This window comes from Syngnathus acus, chromosome 5 (genome assembly GCF_901709675.1).
Source record: "Syngnathus acus chromosome 5, fSynAcu1.2, whole genome shotgun sequence".
NCBI classification, from domain to species: Eukaryota; Metazoa; Chordata; class Actinopteri; order Syngnathiformes; family Syngnathidae; genus Syngnathus; species Syngnathus acus.
The window spans coordinates 12,303,052-12,324,390 of NC_051091.1; the positions used below are offsets into that span (position 1 = coordinate 12,303,052).

The 21,339-nt window shown below is 41.6% G+C and overlaps 2 protein-coding genes across 3 annotated transcripts in view; both read right to left on the minus strand.

Moving 5' to 3' along the window:
* cacna2d2a (calcium channel, voltage-dependent, alpha 2/delta subunit 2a) overlaps nucleotides 1–20,789 on the minus strand; it is a 102,718-nt gene extending 81,929 nt beyond the window's left edge. For both annotated transcript variants that reach the window (XM_037251058.1, XM_037251057.1), the window contains exons 1-2: nucleotides 20,397–20,789; nucleotides 16,382–16,463 (exon numbers count right to left, since the gene is read on the minus strand). In XM_037251058.1, coding sequence (XP_037106953.1) covers nucleotides 16,382–16,463; nucleotides 20,397–20,521 — 207 coding nt within the window. In that variant the 5' untranslated portion in view covers nucleotides 20,522–20,789. The remainder of the gene's footprint in view (nucleotides 1–16,381; nucleotides 16,464–20,396) is intronic.
* LOC119122641 (coiled-coil domain-containing protein 173-like) lies at nucleotides 1,539–5,006 on the minus strand. Its single transcript, XM_037251071.1, has one exon. It carries the CDS (start codon nucleotides 2,573–2,575, stop codon nucleotides 1,652–1,654), a length of 924 nt encoding a protein of 307 aa, XP_037106966.1. The 5' UTR covers nucleotides 2,576–5,006; the 3' UTR covers nucleotides 1,539–1,651.
* Nucleotides 20,790–21,339: the final 550 nt, after the last annotated feature.

The following is a 21,339-nucleotide window of genomic DNA, read 5'->3' on the forward strand; positions in this document are numbered from 1 at the left end:
TTATATTTTAAAGCTCCTCCAACGTTATAGTCTTGTATCGCACAGGTGGACTTGAACTTGGGCGGGACTGGGCTGCCCCTCTCAAACATGGCAAATCCTAACCCTGTAGGTTTTGCTTTCCCTCATGCCTGCTAAGCCTGATAAAGAGCAGCTCTCTCAGAAAGCACAGCCTAATTACACAGACAGCCCCTGGAAGGCAGACGCTATTGGCCAGTTTAGATGACATCATACAACAATTCCTTGGATTTTATGGTAAACCTCTTTAAGAAGGTACTGCCATCTTATGATGACATCATGTAAAATATCCATCACGAGTAGACACTTTGATGTTGGCTTTCTTTGTCAAACAAATAATTGACAAAGGCAATTGTTGGTGTTAACCTCATGAGACCTCAGTTCGACAAGAAATAACTTTTTGGCTTTTTTGTTTTGTTTATGATAAACACACATGAGCTCATGCATGCACCTTCATATGGAAAGGAGGACCGATCTCTATCATGCGTCACCCAAAACCTCACGGCAGTCCCACGCAGCATCACCGTGACATACTAAACCCGACAATCTCACACCAAATGCAAGGTCTCTCAACATCAAACATGGCCAGAGACGCTTTTATACAGCATGCCAATTTCTACCAAAGTGGCAGTTTCCATGGAAACACTTAATGACCAATAACAGAGGAAAACCTGGGGAACAGTCGAGGCGAGCAAGGGGAGAGGCAGACAATGACAGAGAGGCGAGCAAAATAAAAACACGGCAATCTTGCGGAACAAAAGAAGCAATTTAGTATCGGAGGACAGCGTGAAGTCTGATTACGTTGTCACCCGTCAGTGTAAATGAGCATTAATTTCAGTGTGTCCAGTTGGGCCAGATTCATTGCCACTCTGGACCATAGAACGAGCCGAGCCTTCGTTTCATTGGGGGTAGTCAAAGCATTAAGTCAGGCTCTTTGTCAAAGAGTGAGCGGGAACCACAGGACATTCATATTGGAACACTGAGTACCGGCGATTTCCGACACCACTTATCCAAGACAGGATCACGGCAGGGGTTGGAGCTAACCTCAAAGTCCATAGAACGAGCCGAGTCTTCGTTTCACCCTCAAAGTCCATAGAACGAGCCGAGCCTTCGTTTCAACCTCAAAGTCCATAGAACGAGCTGAGCCTTCGTTTCATTGGGGGTAGTCAAAGCATTAAGTCAGGCTCTTTGTTAAAGAGTGAGCGGGAACCACAGGACATTCATATTGGAACACTGAGTACCGGCGATTTTCGACACCACTTATCCAAGACAGGATCACGGCAGGGGTTGGAGCTAACCTCAAAGTCGATCAAAAGGTGATTGTGATCAAAAGGTGATTGTGATCAAAAGGTGATTGTGAAAAGTGCAAAGACAGACAATGGATGCAGCAGAACATAAGTGAGTCATGTCAACCACTACATGACCGAGATGAAAAATTAAAGCCGAAAGCATGGCTTATCTTAAAATGATCATCAACGTTTTCTTTTTATTTTCTGCCCTTTATAAGTGGCATAGGCAAAACATTTGACAATTTAGTATCTCATTTTAATTTGGTTAACCATCAGCACAATAAACAAGAAGTGAAAACGCTCAGAATGGAGTTTTATGTGAATATAGACAATAAGAAGAAACAGACTCAACAGTTGAAAGTGACTCTGCATGCTGATTTTGGAGTTTTGTTCATCTCCAAAGTTTCATCTCTTTTCATCTCTTCCTGGCTCTTGAGTTTCATGTTGAATTCCTTCTTATCAGCTTTCTCGATTTCCGTCGTTTTTCTTGACTCGTTTTCCTGATCCGCGGCCCTTTCGGCCTGTCTTCTTTCACTCCAAAAGCCTGACCAGAAATGGGCTTTTTTCTTCTTCTTGTGAGGGTTTTCCATCACTCGCAGCCTGGCATGACATGCTTGGAGGTTCTCCATCAGCGTTTCCTCTCTGACCTTCTGGTCGCATTTGTCATTCTCGGCGGACTCCATGTGCCTCTGAAATTTCTCCTCCAGCTCCTCCACCTTCTGCTTGCTCTGCTCGAGTTGGGCCATGCGGTCTTGGATGCTCCGCTGAAGCGCTGCAATTTGAACCTCTTGCCTCTGGAAAATCTGGTCGTTCCGCTCAGAGTCCCCTTCGTGGTCATTCAGAGTTTGTTCAAGTGCGTAAATTTGAGAGTTCTGCATTTGGATTTTCTTCTCACTCTGCTGGAGCTCTTCCCTTTGCTCGTGGAGACTGTGTTCCAGAGAGGACATCTGATCTTGCTGCATCTTGACTTTTATCCTACACTGCTGAAGTTCTGCTTGTTGGACTTGAAGACTTTCCTTCATATAAGCAATTTCTTCTGCTTGCTCTGTGATGATCTCACTGTTCTTCTTGCTTTCAGCTTTGAGTAACATAATCTGGTTCTGTAGCTTAATATTCTTCATTGTGCAGATGTGAAACTCATTGTAGTAGTGATCCTTCTCGGCAATGGCCGAATAGTGAAAGTTCATTAGTTTCATGTGCATTGATTTCAATGGAGAAAAGTTGCCGAGCAAGTCATTAGTAGACATTACTTGGTTGTTGATGGTGTTCATTCCGCCAACAGAAACTAAGACACTACAAAAAATCTAATTTGGGGCTAAGGCTGTACAAGGACCAACATGCTAGCAATTAGCCAAATCCAAGACATACAAGATGGTTGTGGCTAGGCCTTTGTAACATCGCTTTGTGACACCACTTGGTGACTAAAAGGTCATGTGACCCAACAAACTTTGCCTAGGGAGAAGCCTTCAAAATACGTTTTTCAAGTCTCATCAGGTGTCGTAAATAATTTCATATAATGCAAATAATGCACAGGATAAAGAGAACAGACTGAATAGATCGGAGCGTTCGTAATACAATTCGATACAATTCTGGCAGGTCAAAAATGCTTGTTCAAGACTTATTGGAAAATGCAAATTGGATTCATTCAGTAAACATACACCCTTAAGGTTAAAAAAAATAAGAGGTCAGTTAGGGTTAACTGTGAATATGCAGTTGTCCACTTAAGTTTGAAGTAATACCACCATTTTATATAACAAACATGAAGCAAATGTCTCTCTCTATTAAACATGTAATATTATGGAAGTGTTAATTATTGGACGAATGTTATCGTATAAAAACACATGCTTGTTGTAACTTCTCAAAGCAAGACAGCATTCTTGCCACACACACAATCTCACCCTCCACGCACACACACTCAGGCAAGACACGCGCACACATTTCCATATGGTGGGGTATTGTGAGATTTGGAACCGCCTCCTACCAGGTCGAACGCAATCGCTGGCTGAGGTTGTGTTCTTGATCTTCTGTCTCTTTCTTGTGAATGTTTTATTGTTAATAGAATAGAACAGATCCTATCAGGAAAGATTATAAATATATATACATATGTACATTTGTAAACCAAAGACTGGGATTAACCAAAATTGCAAACATCTAGTCCATAACACGATCTCAATCATGCTGATAACATCGTAAGAAAGTTGGATCAAATATTTAAGAAAAGGTCTTACGATGATGTCACTAAACGCCTATGATTGGCTGCTATTAAAACCGTGTGAGGAAGAAAAAGAAATTTAGTGCATTGAAGAATAGTTCACTATTCTGGGCAGGCAGGACAAACAGTGCTAAAAAGTGCTTGTTGCGATAACAGACATGAGAAGAAGCCTCTTGAGCACTTTTGCTTTCCTTTTGTTCGCTTGACAGCTCTGACACTACATCAAAACCCTTTCATTATACGAGCCCACATTGCTCACCATCCTGCTTTCAAAAGAAACTTCGCTTGTATCAGACGGCTCAGAACAAGGAAAACAATCGACGGCGACACACAGAGGCGGCTTCAATCTTCCCAAATTGTCTGGCATAAACCATAGGCGACTTTCAAGAGCGCTGTCAATCAGCATTTTGCCCGAGCTTGTGTCATACTCTAGGAAATGTTTCTGAAAACCCACTGCGAAGAACGTTCAGTCATTTTCTGGTTCTCATTTTAGAACATCTGAAATTACAAAGCTGCGTCTCAATGTACACCTACAGTATGTAGGTATCATAGGGGGGTACTTCAATCCATGAATTTTGAATTGAATTTCTGTATACACTTTACAATCAAGAACTAGAAATGAACGAATTAGAAGAGTAGAAAATTGTCATTAGGTCCATGCAAATTTATGGAAAATTGCTATCTTGAATAATTGGGTCTTGATTTAAAACCTGTCTTTTGGTATCGGCACTTGTGCATGAAATTCCCCCACTGAAAAAGTTGTTTCTCCAAAAAAATGTAAATAAAAAAAATAAAAAATCAATTATGGTGTTGAAAATGAATGTGTAGCCTGCTGTACAGTAATTCTAAAATGATCAACTGTTTGGGTAATCTCATCTGTGTGCTATACGATCAATGACAGGGTACTTACCTTTCTTTGTGTACGTTGTTAAATAAACATGAGTGCTCTGCAACCTGACTTTTTTAAAGACTTGCTTTGAAAATAGGTCTCCAGGGAATATTTGTTGCAATGCAGCATTCGTAAATGTTGAAATCTACACAAGCACATTATTGTATTTTGGCTCTGTGACGCTCAATATGATATCCAGCACAATTCCTGTGTCAATGTTTTTACATTCACGTGTAAAATATGTGAATGCAAAAAGAACTTTAGTCCAGACTGACTTGAAGGCAAAGAATGATCCTCTTAAGAGTCTCCAATCACCGCGGCACATACATTTGCAAAGCTGCAACACTCCACGAAAAAAAAAAAAAAAAACATGAAATGCTTATTCCTCAGGCTAACTTTTCCACTTGAACGTGCACAATCACCAAAAACTCTTTTGTGTGTCTAAGAGACGAGGAACAGTCGGTGCATGATTCTAATACCTGTGTTGCTTATTTCCTCCCTAATAAATGAGATACTTTTCCCTGTACCGCTATGTAATGGGAAGCGGTGAGAGCTCGTTCAAACACAATGAGCTCGGAGATAGTGTGAACTAGTTAAACGTCTATGCACTCCATCCATCCATCCATTTTCTGAACCGCTTAGTCCCCACGGGGGTCGCGGGAGTGCTGGAGCCTATCCCAGCCGTCATCGGGCAGTAGGCGGGGGACACCCTGAACCGGTTGCCAGCCAATCGCAGGGCACACAGAGACAAACAACCATTTGCACTCGCACCCACACCTAGGGACAATTTGGAGTCTTCAATCGGCCTACCAAGCATGTCTTTGGGATGTGGGAGGAAACCGGAGTGCCCGGAGAAAACCCACGCGGGCCCGGGGAGAACATGCAAACTCCACACAGGGAGGGCCGGAGGTGGAATCGAACCCGCACCCTCCTAACTGTGAGGCGGACGTGCTACCCAGTGCGCCACCGAGCCGCCCGTCTATGCACTCATGCTCAAAAAATATCATCTTCTGTCATTAGCAGAATTGAAACGATCAAGACTGAATAGCCCGAGAAGGCCTCCATTGTGGAGGCTTGGGAGTCAAAAGCACGGGGAGCGTTTTTTTTTTTTTCTCTGATGAACTCAATTAAAAACGCTGCCGGATGAATGAGATTTGATTATTTCTTCAGTTGGATGGCTAGCGTTTAATGGCGGGCTACCAGAAGACATGCTGCATTTTCTTCTCCCCCTTCACAGTTGAAACACTGAAATGATTAAAAACAAAATCAAAAGGTACCGGAATTTCAGTTTGATATTAAGCAATGACGAATAAGAAAAGCAGTAACTTTTTAAATCCTCTTGTCCTTTAACGCTGGATGTCGCAAACATTGTCAAAAGTGCGACAAAATGAACACATGCCATATGCTATGTTATCTATGTATCAAACTAGCGGTTACCCAATTGAGGGAACACTGTACTATTATACGATAAAATATTGTAAAATCAGAAACACGATGCTTAATTATAGATTTGTATTCCTGGAAGCAGTTACAAAACTTTAAAACATTGAAAACACACAAGCACCTAATTGCCTTTAACCGCCAATATGAATCCATGATGTGGCTGTATTGTCTTCTAATGGACACACAACCAAACACGCACGTACACATTCCCCGACACACCCATCGTGCTCCACATCTCATTGTTGGTTCTGCATTACAATAAAGAGACTTCAATCAAATCCTGAAAGAAGCATCTGTCAAATCCAATCCAGTACAAACCATTTGTTTCTTTTTTCCCACTCAGCAGACCAGGAATTACAAGCACACATACACGATACGATCCCACTCTGATCAGTTGAGCTGAGTGTAGTGAATTATTCATAACGAGAATGTTTACAAGCGGGCCTCAGCTGCAATGGTGGGAAAAAAATTTGTTTCAGCATGTTGCAGGCTGGCGAGAGAGGGCCACACATTGTCAAATGTGATTAGCGACTTCAGTCTTGATTATAGAAGAAGCATTGTCGTTTACTTTGGATGATAAACACAGCAGGTAAGATACGGTCGCAGGTTGAAAGGTTAAAAGGAGTCTTGTTGTTTGGCTAGTAGGAAGAGGCTATGGGCACTGCAGCCATATATGCGGTCAAACCAACGTGACATTAAACTAATGGATCGTAAGCTTTAAAGGAGACAAAGTGTTTCTGCATGTTTAGCAGCATAGATGGAACAATATGGGAACATACTCTATATCACCGATGGTAAACCCAAGACCCGGGGGCCAGATACGGCCAGCCAGATCATTTCATGTGGCCCGCAAAAGCAAATTGGGCATTGACTTCATGTGTCAATACTAAAAATGCAAACTGTCTTCATTCTTAAACAATAGCGATATTGCTTGCAATGTTTGTAACCATTTATCTTTTTGAAACAGTTTCACTAGACTCTGATTTCAAAACTAGTTCATCAATTTGTTGTGATCTGTTCATAGTGGCCCATGACAAAAATAAATAATGTAGGGCATCCGGCTGTAAAAGGTTTTGCTCCAAAAATTTTCTCAGTATACTCTCAACCACGAGATGGCCATGGACCGTCCCCGGTGGAAGAAAGCCATATTGAGAATCCAGCCCAACCCAGCGGCGCCTGGAAAGCGGACTTTAAACCGATGATGATGATGATGATGAGTGGTGTCACTTCAAATTGGTGGTAAAAACGAAAAAGATTGACTATGTTAGCACTTGATTATGCTGATATAATAACTCATAAATTTAACCTGCTCCAGTTGCGCTGCCTCCAGGCCGGAGATTTACGCAAGGCTTCTTTCTCCCATTGTGTTGCCGTTGCGTGGGTCTGTATTGAAAAGCGGCGGAAAAAGAACAATACCAGGGCGAACATGCGATAAAATAAAAAGGCTTCCACCCACGCACATAAATGCCTCACATCGCCACACACCGACAGTTATTACGAATGATGAAACGCTGTAATATAGTTGCTTTGATATTTTTATTCCTTACACTTGTCCTCTCGGTCACAGATCTGTGATTTAATCTACAAGCAATTTGCGTGTCAGCAGGAGCGTCAATGCTATGCATTATTTTGCACATGCAGGAGGAATCATAATATGGCTGCATTAGACTCGCAAGTGTCCCGACAGGTCTCTAAATTTAAACCAATAACCTAACTAAGCGTATGCTAAATTACAGCGCAAAAAGACTATTTATTTCCAGCAAAGCACCCCGGCGTGTGTTTGCAGTAAGATGAGCTGAGGTAAGTGGATGGTGCAGACAATAAAAGGCCATCAGGGAGGAGCAGAAGAAGGCAAATGAATGAAATATGAATGTGTCTACTGAATAGTGTCACCTCCCGATGACGGCGGCGGGATATTAAAAGTATACAGCGTCTGCGCCACCTCCAATCAGCACAGGGTTCATCGTCCCGTTTCTCATCACCATTTGCCATGCACGACACCTGTTTTGCTCGCATGATGGCTTCCACGCCTATTTGTCGAAAATGGGAGTTCAATTTACGTAGAATTAAATTTGATGCCGGGAATCTTAATCTGTTTTGCTGGTGTTCGTAGAGTGGTTGAAGGTTGGCTACCTTTGCAGCTAGGAAACACCTCGAAGCCAAGATTTAAATAAATAAATAAATAAATACATTTGAAATGAATCAATAAAAGTGATTAGCCACCCAGCCTTAGCGTGACATCATCGCAACGGTGTCTCATCGAGTAGCGATGGAGCCAGCCTGCAAGAGGACAAAAACGGAATGCCACTTGACCCACTTTAATTCAGGAAAAAAAAAAAAAAAAAACATGATAGGCACTCACATAAACACCTCCGCATCACTCGTGATGACACTCAACCTCACCACCTGCAAACACGTTCCTTTTTTTTCTCCCACACTGTTATTCCCACTCGTTTGAAGTTTGATCTTCCCGCAGTGAAGAAACGGCCACCGCGGCGGAGGGCAAAACTCCATCTGTTTCATTTCAATATGAATGTCGGCTTGGTGAAGCGGCGGCGGGGAAACGTGAAATTGTGGCTGGAATACAGAGTGGACACGCGAGGTTAATTTGAACACTCTTTGATGTCTGTCGGTGTGTGAAATGAGCTGGTGGTCCAGAGTTCATGCAAATACACGCACGCGCACAAACGCGCACGTATACATGCACACACACACACACACACGTTGGTTCGCAAAACCCGATTTTCCAATTTGAATTGTTTTTTTATTTTGGTTACATCCCAATAAGTAGCGCTTCAGTACCCCCTAAAACTATCTATTTTCTATTGGCCCAATCTCTTGATAATCAATAGGCTACACAACAAACTGATGAATAACTTGTTTTAAAATCAGATTAGTAAAAACTTTTCAAATATCTTTTTAAAAGATGAATGCTAATAAAAAGACTAGGATTTTTTTTCTATTCTTTACAAGTGAAGAGAATTTGTGAATTTAGCATTCACACAAAGTCGATGGACAATTTATCTTTGCGGGCCACATAAAATAATATGGCGGGCCGTATCTGGCCCCTGGGCCTTGTGTTTGACACCCATGATCTGCTGGAAGAGAGATAAATGAGTCGGATGAATTCAATTATGATGTTTACAATGTGATTTTCTTGAACACATAACAAAAAATAACAAAAGTAATGGTATCCAAAATGTCCTATCAAATGGAAAAGAGCACCAAAATAGAGAAAAAGGCCTCTTCCAAATAGAAATCCAAACACAGACTCCAGGATTTAACTTGCAAACATCGTCAAACGCGTAACACACACACACACGCTCACATGACATGGGCATGACAATGAAAGCTAAGCTGCCTGTAGGCAAACACTGACTCTGGCTTACATACACAATGCCGACTTTAAGTAGATTCTGCCGACATGCAGCTGTAATAAAATTACTTTTAAACTCTCCTTGACAATATTTCCACTAATCAATAACCTCCAGGGAATATTCAACATTATCCCAAGGAATCTTTTTGGATAAATGCAGTGTTTTAACATTTTTGAAAGCTAAAATGAAGAGTCGGTGCCAGAATTCTAAATAAACTGAACCGCTTACTAGGAGAGCATTAAGAAGTCCTGCCAATTAGTGGGTCTACTACTGAGCCCGAAAATATCAATAATGGGCTTGTGTAGTAAGCATATAATCACTAGTGTGTCTTTGGAGGTGGCCCGCTATTGAACCCATTAGAAAGTGAAAGCCATTATTAAAATTGTATAACACAGCAGCGTGAGCAACAACGGCTGATGGCAACAAACACCATTATCTTTGAATAACCATAATCAAATAAGTGGGTACTGTCTTGTTATAGGAGCTGTAGGCAATGTATTTGTTGTGCTCCAGGGTCCCCCCTACAGGTGGGATGCTAAATTTATTTTGTATACGAGTATACGAGTCTGTGGTAGTCAAACTCACACGCCTGAACACTTTACGTGGTTTAATGAACCATACCTGCATGATTTGGAATGTGGGAGATCATTGATTTTATTTCTGCAATTTTTCCAATTAGCACAAAATAATCTTTTTTTTTTTTTTTAAACATGCATATAGACCTGTGGACATTTTCGGTGTACCTAGCAAACAACAAACCATGCCATGTTAAGGCTAGTGGTAATTAAAAGTGTCTACTGAAAATTTGTTATAGTCATTTTAAAGTTCTTAAAAATGCTGCCAAAAAAGCCAAGAAACAAGAGAAATCTTAGAATATGTTGAATGTATTCAATATATATAGCAAGGGGCAAAATAAACGCTCAATGTGACAGATGTGCCTTTTTTCCGCATTATATCAATAACAACACAAAGCATGAAATCGCTGTCCAAAAATGTGTCTTTTCAATCTCCTGGTGAAATGGAAAAAAAATGTTACATCAACCAAACAAGGCTATGTATGAGCGAGAATAAGCACACAGCGCACATGAGTGAGTATATTTGCAACGCAGCAATTGTAGTGGTGGAGCATAAATCCTATCAAGCAAAGGAGCCCTGGGAAAAAGGCCAGAGGCGGAGATGAGAGTGAGTCCAGCTCAGCGCCAAAGGAGGAGGTGGGTAAGAGAAAGAAAGGAGGGCGGGCAGGCGGGCAGGCGGGCAGGCGGGCAGGCGGGCGGGCGGGCGGGGGCGCCTTCTCTTCCAGATACACATTTTTTGAACCTAAGAAAGTGAAGAGCAAGCTGCAGAATGCGAAAGCTGAGTCTTACGTGATCAAACGCTTTTCTTGGTCTTCAACCTTATTTTAAAAAGAGCCACCCACCACCTCGGCAAGCCAATTAAACTTATTCACAAGTGTGACCAATTAATCCAAGTCTCAGGTGAGGGAGGCAGAAAAGAAAACCTCAGAGACCCTAAACTCCAGCAGACAAAACACAGCCATTAAAATATAAACACAAGTCGCCTGGAATAAGAAAAAAACAGCGTAGCCGCCACTTCACACACACACAGAAGCGCTCCCTCAGCTCTAAAAGGGAAAAAAAAAAAGCACTCCACACCTGGACGTTTTGAGGCATCGTGCCACTCCACACTGCCGCAACACAGTCGGGGGGGAACTCACAGAAGACTCATTGTGTGCTTTCCGAAACACCAAATGAAAAATAAATACGCCAAAGAGAATGAGCTATGCACATCATTTTAAACGTCATTTTGATAATGTGAGACGCCGCACACGACAAAGACAAAAAATGGCATAATTGTAAATGTGCTCAAAATGAACAATGTTATTTTCATGAGTATATTTTTAGTCATATCATAATTTTCTTTTTAACTGTAAGATGATTCTATGTAGAATATGTACAATTCTGTATGTTTCGACCATATTGGATTATTTCCTATGGGAAAAAGTGTTTTGATTTTCTTACACTTTGGTTCCAGTCAGACTTCCTGGATAAATCACAAAACCAAGCTTCCACTGTATTTGCACGTTGTCGGCATGCCGGGGTGAAAATACCAGCAGTCCATTAAAAAGGAGAAAAGTAATACAAACACGGGGAAAGGGGCAGGTGAGTCTACATAATGTATTTTTTCTAAAGCCTATATATTAAAAGATAGCCATTTCAAGGAAGTGTCTCTAATGCCAACCCGGCGATATCTGCATGCGGGCCTGCGCTCTGCTGATAGATGCATTCATATCACCATTGCCGAGGAATCCTTGTAACCTTTGCCGGTGTCACAAAAGCAATAAAAGGGCAGAAAAATAAATAGTGTACGCTTGTTAAGCCTCGTGTTTTCCTGTCAGCCTAAAGCTGGGAGTAATGGTGCTGACCAGCTCTCACGCTGCTTAACGTTCAGCTAGCCACTCTTTTTATGTGCCTCTCGTGTCCACTTAGTTTGGCTGTGCATTATCTCCCTGTTTGGCACGAGTGAACGAGCTGAAGGCTAAAGCTGGCGCTCGACTCGATTGGCGACTTCTTTGGGGGTGATGCGAAGGTCCCAAACAGAATCAACATGCTTTGCCAACAGACCGTGGCTAAGCTTTCATGACCCTGATGATCCTTTGTGTCAGGTTTTCGGGCAATCCAGGTGAAAGAGGACACGGACTCTAATTGTACGGCTCATCGTGATTAGAACTGGTTAGCGTACCTAAGCTAAAACAAATAAGCATTGAAAACATTGAACACAATCTATAGTGAATAACATCTAGTCTAGTTTCCTTCGGAGGGCCATTATGACTGTCAACCCAAATAAATGTCTGAACATCTCATATATTACATTATAGGCTACACAACAAACTTATTAACTAGTTTTGAAATCAGGGACTAATAAAAACTGTTCAATTTTTTAAAAAGATGAGTGGTAATACAAAAAAATAGCAACAGTGAAGACGATTTGCAATTGCAATGTAGTACTGACAAAGTCCATGCAAAATATGTCTTAAATATAATTACACTACGGGTCAAATTTGGCCTGCTGGCCAGTTTGACACCCCTGATCTAGTAAACTACAGTGGAACCTTCGTTTGTGAATTGAATCTAAGGGTTGACCTATTTTAGTGATGAGTATTTGTAATTGACGGACGGTATGTTAAAGATGACTTGGGCTAACAAAATAATACACTGTTTCTAGCTATTGACTGTAAATCAATCTTAATGTAAGGTCCAGAGGTAACCTCAAACACGCGTTGCCATGGTGCATCTACTTAAGACTCAAAGCTGAGCGGGACCAGCTGCGTATCGCTCCTACATAAGGAGTTTGCACACATTCAGATACAAGTTACTGCTGTGAAACATCCAAGGAGCAAGGGGAGAGTTGTGAATTCTGTAGCAGTCCCTCTCTAGCCTTTAAAGGTAACTTCACACAGTGAGAGGAGGAGCAGCCATTGAATTTTCCTGTAAACTGAGAACGAGGCCTAACAAATGGCACCGATCCCAACTTCATGTCATTGGTCGTGTGACGGATCAGTGAAAAGGAGAAGCTTTTAATTATTAGAATCCTTAATTCTTAATTGAATTTGATTTCAGGACATGTTAACGTTGTTAGCGCTAATCCTGTGAATTTTGTTTGATCAAAAATGACCTTAAAAACATAATGATCTCGTTTCAAATAATAGTTTTTTCATTTTTATGTTTAAACACTTTCTTGACAACACAATATGATTGATTGAATAATCGCGAATACAATAATCGAAAAATGTGAAGCTTTTCCAGTTTTTACATCCAAATGCGCATCGACTGTCTACGAAAATAGAGCTCATAATTCCAGCAACATTGCGTGAAAGAGGGTGGAGTTAACCTGCAGACAGCTGGCTGGCGTGAAGGGCAAGTGACACCAAGACACAAAATGTCTATGAAATTAAACATTAATCTCCTCTGTGATGGAGTGAATCCAAGAGCCATTAAGCGCTATTGCATCCCCGCCCTCCTCAACTATGTGTGTGTGCACGTGTGCATACGTTTGTATTCCTATGGATGTCTGGCACTTTCCATTTTCCAGTAATCAAGGGAAGCAAAAAAAAAGGAGCGGGGTGTTCATGGAAGCGCGGTGGACACATTTTCAGCATTCAGGTTTTCAACTTAGGGCCTCATTCACCTTGATGGTGGTCTTTTTTTTTTTGCAACGCAATTTCTGAGAAATTGCCTGAATTTGCCCAAGTTCTTAGAACATACATCAATCATAAGTAGCAGAAAATGTGCAAAATGGTGCTACTGCATAATGGACAAAAATGATGCCTTTACAAATATGACTGCGGAAATATGCTACGTTACATATGATAACATGTGTATGCGTGGGTGTGGGCGCTCTACACACGTGTCTATTAAAACTGCTCGGAGTAAGCCCGAGGATGTGGACACAATGGCGACGTCCGTTGTTGCCTCTCATCATCGCGCGCTGGAACACATCACACGCAATTGCAGGATAATATGGAAACTATAAACAGCATCCACATGCTTAAATGATGCAACTCTCAAGAATCTTAGTTATTGTGAAATCCATCTTTGCAAATTGGAAATAAATGTAAAGAACATTAAAAAAAAAAGGCTGACCATCTTTGTTAATTGTCAAAGAGATTCATCATTGGTACTCCACAAGGTCTCAAAAACCTTTCCTCCTACACTCCAACAGTCGCCTACGCTCCTTGTCTATCCTCACACTCTCAAACTTCGACTCCTTTGCATATGCAGCTCTAATAAAACATAGCGGACTTTGCATTAGGTACAATGGCGCATACGTAATAAGATCTAGTGCAAAATGGCTGCTACCAAGATACAAAAGCTCAATTTTAATTGATACACAAAAAGAAGTACCGTTTTTTTCCATGTATAATGCGCCCCCATGTATAATACGCACCCTAAAAATGGCATGTTGATGCTGGAAAAAAGCCTGTACCCATGTATAATACGCACCCAAATTTTGACTCCTACTTAAGTCCGTAAACGTAAAATTATTTCAGAAAAAAGATCATCTTTGGGAACAACCGGATGTTATTCTGCCGGTCAGTATCACTGCGCATGTGCTAGCAAACTCAATAGCGAAGAAATGTTTCGGATTTGTGTAGGGTACATTGTGACAGCAAAGGAGCAGGTGATCGAGCAAGCGTCTGATACGAGAGCATTGTGTTCGTATGGAGCGTGTTTGAAGTGAACAGCAGAGAAGAAAGCGCATCTGTAATGGCGGCCTCCGTATGATATCCGGATTAAAAAAAAAAAAAAAAAAAAATTTACCCATGTATAATGCGCACCCCAGATTTTAGGACAATAAATTAGTTAAATTTTGCGCATTATACATGGAAAAAAACGGTATTCAGTTCCAAATAGGTTGTAGTTTGCAGTGGTGGCAGCTCTTGAAAAAAAATCTAATCTGTTCCTACGGAGTGCTTTGTCCCGGTCCCTTGTCAGTTTTTGCGTTTGAAGTCATCATCTGTTTATGGATACATTTCCCAGAAGTGATGACAGGAAAGACGCAGTTTCCTTGCTAAAGAAGGTCGCAGTGCCCTTGTGGGTGGCGCCAAAAGCACAAATTCTGAGGGGGGGGGGGGGACATCAGAATGCTGTGACATAATTGAGTTAGTATGAGAATGTGAGTGAATGAACTCGAGCCTGTAAATAAATAAATAAACAAGATAGTGTATGCTGAACTGCCTCGAGGGGATATGTTAGTAAGTGAATAACAATTTTTATTAGGTGACCCAAATATCAAATCAGGATGATGCAGAGCAGTTGCACACCACTACAAACTACAACGAGCAATAAAGGAAAGGCGGTATACTTACTGTTTTTCATTGGCTCCTTTTGAATTTATGTACAAAAAGTGCTTCTCAAATAAATAATCAGAGTATTAGAGCACGGAGAGTAATTTTCAACTATTCGCAAATGTAGCTTCACTTTTTTTTTTTACAGGCAATAAGCCGTTGTCAATTACTTGCCGTTTTCCGTATACATTTTTTAAAAATATATTTTAAAAATGATTATTCCCTTCTTCCAACATTGCGGTCAACTTATTTTCTCATGCCCCGAAAGAAATCAGCAGTGGGATCTAAACAGACCACATCCGACTGCTTTCCCACACTCGGCAAAACCAAAAATAAAATTGGCACACAATTAAGAGGATGTTAGTATGTGGGAAGAAAATAAGCATGAGAAAAGGGGAGAAAGGTGGAAAAAAAAAAAAGAGATGTGATCTAGTTAGCAGCTGGCAAGATTTCTATCAGGCACATGTATGGCTAGACATCCATTTAGAAAATCCTAAGCACACTGGGCCATTTAGCAAGACACGTGATCATTCCCATTAAAGGCCTTGATAAATTCCCTGACCACACACACACACACACACACACACACACACACACACACACGCACGCACGCACACACACACACACACACACACACACAACCATATGGACACTCTGCACGAGACGTGCAGACAAAGCAGCGTCCTGGATGTCACAAGAGACCGGCGTCATTTGAACAACCATGGGTCATTGGTTTAAGTCCACAGAGGAAACCTCAAACAATTGTCGTGTAGGTTAAACTAAATCTACTACTAAGCTCCGCCCATTCTACTGCATGGAAATGCTGAGCAAAGGAAATGTCCATAAAGACAGAAATCTGTTCGACTTTAATATATTTGTGTTTCCATGTAGTTTGACAGGAAGTGGCATATTTAGAAAACAAAAATCAACATTAATGTGGGGTTATGTAAATTATCCCCAACCTTACATAACAATCCATCACGTCAGAATTAATTATTGATATACAAGTCATTTTCGACTATTTTGGTAATATTCCATTCAAAGGTAGTAGATAAATAAAATACAGTAGTGTAGTAGGCCAAAGAGTTTACGAAAAATAACTTTTTTTCTAAAGGCTATATTTAATATTAGTTGTGAGAGCATTATGCACAGTTTGAACATTAACTCTGTATAAATAAATAAAAATTGCGTGAACCACGGCTTGCCAAAGCCATTTTGCTACACACAGCCTCGTGCAAGAAGGCACTGAAATAACACTTCACGCAGTCATTTTTAATAATGCAGCGTCTTGCAAATGTGACGTCAACTCACCGATCTCAACTGCTGCGTCCCGGTGACGTGCTGCAGAACTTTTTCCAGCTCCTTCTCGATGCGAGCGGCCCAGTGAATCATTCTGGAAAAGAAAATTAGACATTTTTAATGCGAATCAACACACATTAGCACTTGTGGGACTGGTTGCCAGCCAATCACGGGCCACATACAGATAACGGTTGTAAATTTGCCAACGTAAGGGTAGCGAAGTAAATATCGCTTCCCATCCCTAATTTGAATGTATTACCAATTCTCAACGCAGACACCCATATTACACATCGAGCCAGGCCGCGCCTTCCATAACCATAAACACTCAAAGTCACAGACACCAGAGTAGAACGTGAGGACAGTGACCTCTGGTGGACAAAAATAATACACACCTCACATTCACATGCACATTGCATAGAATCACTTTCGATTCGATTACACAATTAACCAATAAGTCGAATACTTCATTTTCAGATTTCTTTTTTTTTTTTTGGAGAGTCCTCAGGGAATTTAAAACAGTTGCTTTAATGCGTTGTGAGGAAAAACCTCACATCAGCTAGTGAGCCAGAGTACTTCCTGGCATGTAGCCTACCTAAGTGGTTGGTGCCCCACTCGCGGTCCCTTGACCTTCTTATCTGCTAATGCACGGGCTTGTCATCAGCACCGCTAACCATCCCCAGCTGCCCACTAGCCCGCCCCACCACTCCCTTATGCATGCACATATCTGGCCAGCAGTGGCAAGACATCAGCAACTCTGCACTAAAACTGCTTGGGTCGGACAGAAAGGCACCCCGAGCGGGGAGCGGGGGAGCTGATCTCCATCAGACGGCAGCCAAATTTGGAATTAGTAGATCAAAGGCATGGTGATTGCCAGAGCCCATCTCACAGCAAGGAACAAATTACTTAATGGATCAAGACGCTCATGGGATGATTTAAAAAGCAGCAGGTAGCCTGGACACGAGCTGAACGACGTGAAGATAACTCTGATGCTTGCTGCAGCAATCAGATCAAGAAACTTTGTAGTCAACCAGTAGTCTCCGTAGGGTTGCAAAGATGTGGAAGTATTTGAAACTGAAAAGCATACGAGAATCCGCAATATGGCGATGGATGAATGGGTTGGATGGATTGGATGGATGGATGGATGGATGGATGGATGGATGGATGGATGGATGGATGGACGGACGGACGGACGGACGGACGGACGGACACTTCCAACTTTCAAAATTCGCAAAACTATGCATGATAGTGTGGGAATATCAATTTGATATTTGTTTGTGAGTACAAATGTCAGCTTTAAATGTCAGATTTAAACCAGAGACAAAAACGACAGCAGATTTACCGGATCTAACGAAGGCTGAAACATGACCTACCACAGGATACACTTCCTGTTGATACTGAAACAAGCAACACTTCATAATTTGCCCATGAGAAATAATGTTTCTATTGCTCAACATTTATGTTAGTATGGTAAATGGTGCATCCTTACAAATGAAAAAGAAAAAGAAAATCACATGTGTGCAGCTCATCCACACTCATCCATATTTGTTGTCTTGCAATAACAGCATGAACGCCAAGGTTTGTTAGACTTTTGAAGATTTCTGTTGTTACTTTGAGGGCTTTCAACTTTAGAGGTACCAATATAATTTGGAGAAGAAAAAAATCCATTAATCGCTTACCACCATATCGTGATTAATTTATGGCTAGTTTTGACTTTTGGTTAGTAAAAATCCATGTTATTAAAATGAATGAATCTAGTAGAAATCAATGTTATGCATAAATTTGCTACTGATGTTTGTTTAAAGGGGAGAAGCCGGTCTGAAGGCGGAGATGGTTACACATCAGCTTCAGACATACACAACAAGCATACTAATCTATTCTTTTTAATTGAACAGGAAGTCAGATGAGAGGAAGAGTAAATACATCGGAACAAAGTCCAATGAATTCAACCACAAAATTACCTCAACATGTGCAACTTCATCTTAGTGAGCATCAAAAGGATTCGTTTGTATTTTGCTTTTTCTTTGGCATTCTAAAATCAAGTCCGCCTACAATCTGTGTAAGGTTGTTAGCATCAAAATGATCAGACTCATTTTCATCCATTAAACGGTCTTTGAGAAGAAATATGACGACTCATCAGCCTATTTGGGGAAGTCGCTTAGTGGCTAGCTACTAGCCGTTAATGCTGGCAACAGGTGCCGTTTAATAGAATGTCAGTGTCATTAATTAGAGGGCGGGTTTATTTTAGCATCCTTAATTAGCAATTGAACTTGATTCCAGGATTAGGTTGCGTTCTTGTTGGTGTCAAACATTTTGTGATAGCAATATAAATTTAAACTGGGCTCCAACTATCCAACTTTCAGTCGGGAAGGCGAATCAAGTCAGCCGCCACTCTGTCTAGCACTGCCGAAAACAATTCCTAAACTTACCAAGAAACACATTTCCATGTATTATTGCAATTGGAACGATATTATCTTGTAGCTGGCCTCGCCAGATTGACGTTATGTTACCAGCTTGCATAGCAGCAACAATTGTTGCAGTGGCTGGCACGATTTGTCTTTGCAACGCCAATTAAAAGCATACCAGATGTAAAAAATAATCTTCAAGCATTTTATTGAATTGTGGTACTTGAGTACCAAAAAAAAAAAAATTCATAATGAACAGCAGAATACTTTTCCTTAATAAGCCTCAAGGGCTTCATATATACAGACAACAGCATCATGCTCTTAAACACAAACAACAAAAGGTGATTGCGGTGAATGATCGCCAACTAACCAGAACGGGTTAATAATTCACTCACCCCATTGGAGCTTTTTTATTTCACGGTGACTTGGGCGGTCAAATAAACGGTGCCGTTAACGGCAGTTTAGAGTTAATCGCCGGTGAATGGTAAGTGACGTCGCCTTCAAAGTCACCTTGATCATCTCAATAACAAAGCCCCAGAGGATGCAGGCAGGATTCGTTATGGGCAGGCGGGGGAGCCATCAGGTAAGTGGAACAGTGGGTGGGGAGGAGGGTAGAAGCACGTGCAAATAATATTTATTATTTATCCCTCACAAGTGAGCCGGGAACTATCCCGACTGACTATAGAGAAAACGCTGGCTACCCTGGACAGGTCGCCAGTCAATGGCAGGGCACATCTAGACAAATAAGCATTGACTCGAACCTTTGGGAATTTTACAGTCTTAAAAGAACATTTTGGGAGATGTGGGAGGAAGCAGGAGAAAACCCATGCAAGTACAGGGAGGACTTGATTGTGACATTGTGCTACATTTGGTTTACAAATTGCACTGGCCATATGTCATGCGTGCTTGATCACACTTAACACATAACCGAGAATCGAACCCAGAATCTCAGGACAGTGAGGGACGTGCATACTACTAGTCACCGGTACTTCCATTTCTTAGTTAGGTTTGAGTGTCTTATATCATTTCTAACGCAATACTTTTATTAAAAATATTTTATGTGTTTACATGTGTGTCTTAGCATGAAGGAATTGACAATAAAGCTGACTCTGACATTCTCCATTTAGGCTACAGTATAGGACTGTTTTATAAAGTTTATTGTCAGAGTTGGTCATAACGTATTGAGCTGGATCATAGGATGAGATGATATTTCTCAAGTTGAAGTTTCTTCATGGGACTGAACTCAATTGCTCTAGATGGATGGATGTATCCTGGGGTGACATCGCAGAGTGCATCCATCCATGTCCCTCTGCTGTCATGTAGGTGAAATCAAATTATTTTATTTTTTAGCAGTGTAATCATTCACCTTGTTTTATAAGTTAAGCGTCATTTCCAGACCACAATAACAAACACGAGAGGCGTTTCTACAAGGAGGTGACATCGTGCATAATAATATAATATAATATAATATAATATAATATAATATAATATAATATAATATAATATAATATGCAGCATCACAGACGGAAGTTGCGCGCTGGAACAAATGTGCAAAGCGTGCGCTCTCGGGGCCACCTGTCCTACTTCCATCCCTGGACCCCTCAAATGAAGAGACAGTCACTTACGTGTAGTGCTGCGGGAAGTGGTGCGTCCCGGCGGTCGGCGTGGACACGCACACGAGAAGTACAGTTTGGATGCACAGGAGGCAGAGCGCGCCGTACGACGGGGCTCCGATCGCCATTTTCCCCATGAAATATTCAACAAAGTGGGAGAAATAAGCCCGAAGGCCAGGGGGACGCAGGACGGCGTAGGTTGGTGGGGACAACAGTCTCCTGCAGCCGAGCTAAGAATAAACCTAGTTCGGAGAGAGGCGGAGGGGAGGGGGTTGGAAAGTAAGTGCGCGCCGCGCCGGGAGCTGCTGGATGGTCGAGCGGAGGGCTTGAGGACTCTTCCGCCGCTATCCAGGGGAGAGAGAGAGAATGTCACTCCTTGGCGGCGGAGATGAGGATGAGGAGGATGCTCCGCTGCCGATGATGAGGATGATGTGCACCTATTTGCGCTGTCCTCCCTCCCTCTGCCTCTCTCTCTCTCTCTCTCTCTCTCTCTCTCTCTCTCTCTCTCTCTCTCTCTCTCTCTCTCTCTCTCTCTCTCTCTCTCTCTCTCTCTCTCTCTCTCGCTCTCCTCCGCTCTCCTCACCGCTGCCTCCGACGAAACCGACGAGTGAGTCAAGATGCAAGTGATACCATGTCAACCATATCCGGTGCGGAAGATTCAAAATAAGACGTCAGAAAATGACGTCTGCGCCAATACATTTCAAGTGCAGTAAGCGGCAGTCATACTCGCTGATTATGATTAGAATATAATAATAAAGCAATTGTATATTTTGAGGGGGGGAACAAATTAACAATTAAAGATGCGATAAATAGTAATATCTTTTACCGAATTAAAGTGGTATATCTTCAAGGATAAAAAAAAAAACTCCATATGCAGCATATCTATCACCAACATGAGAAACCTTTGACCATGCAGAATCTGGGCGTCCCCTTTAAATATTTTTTTAGTGGTATC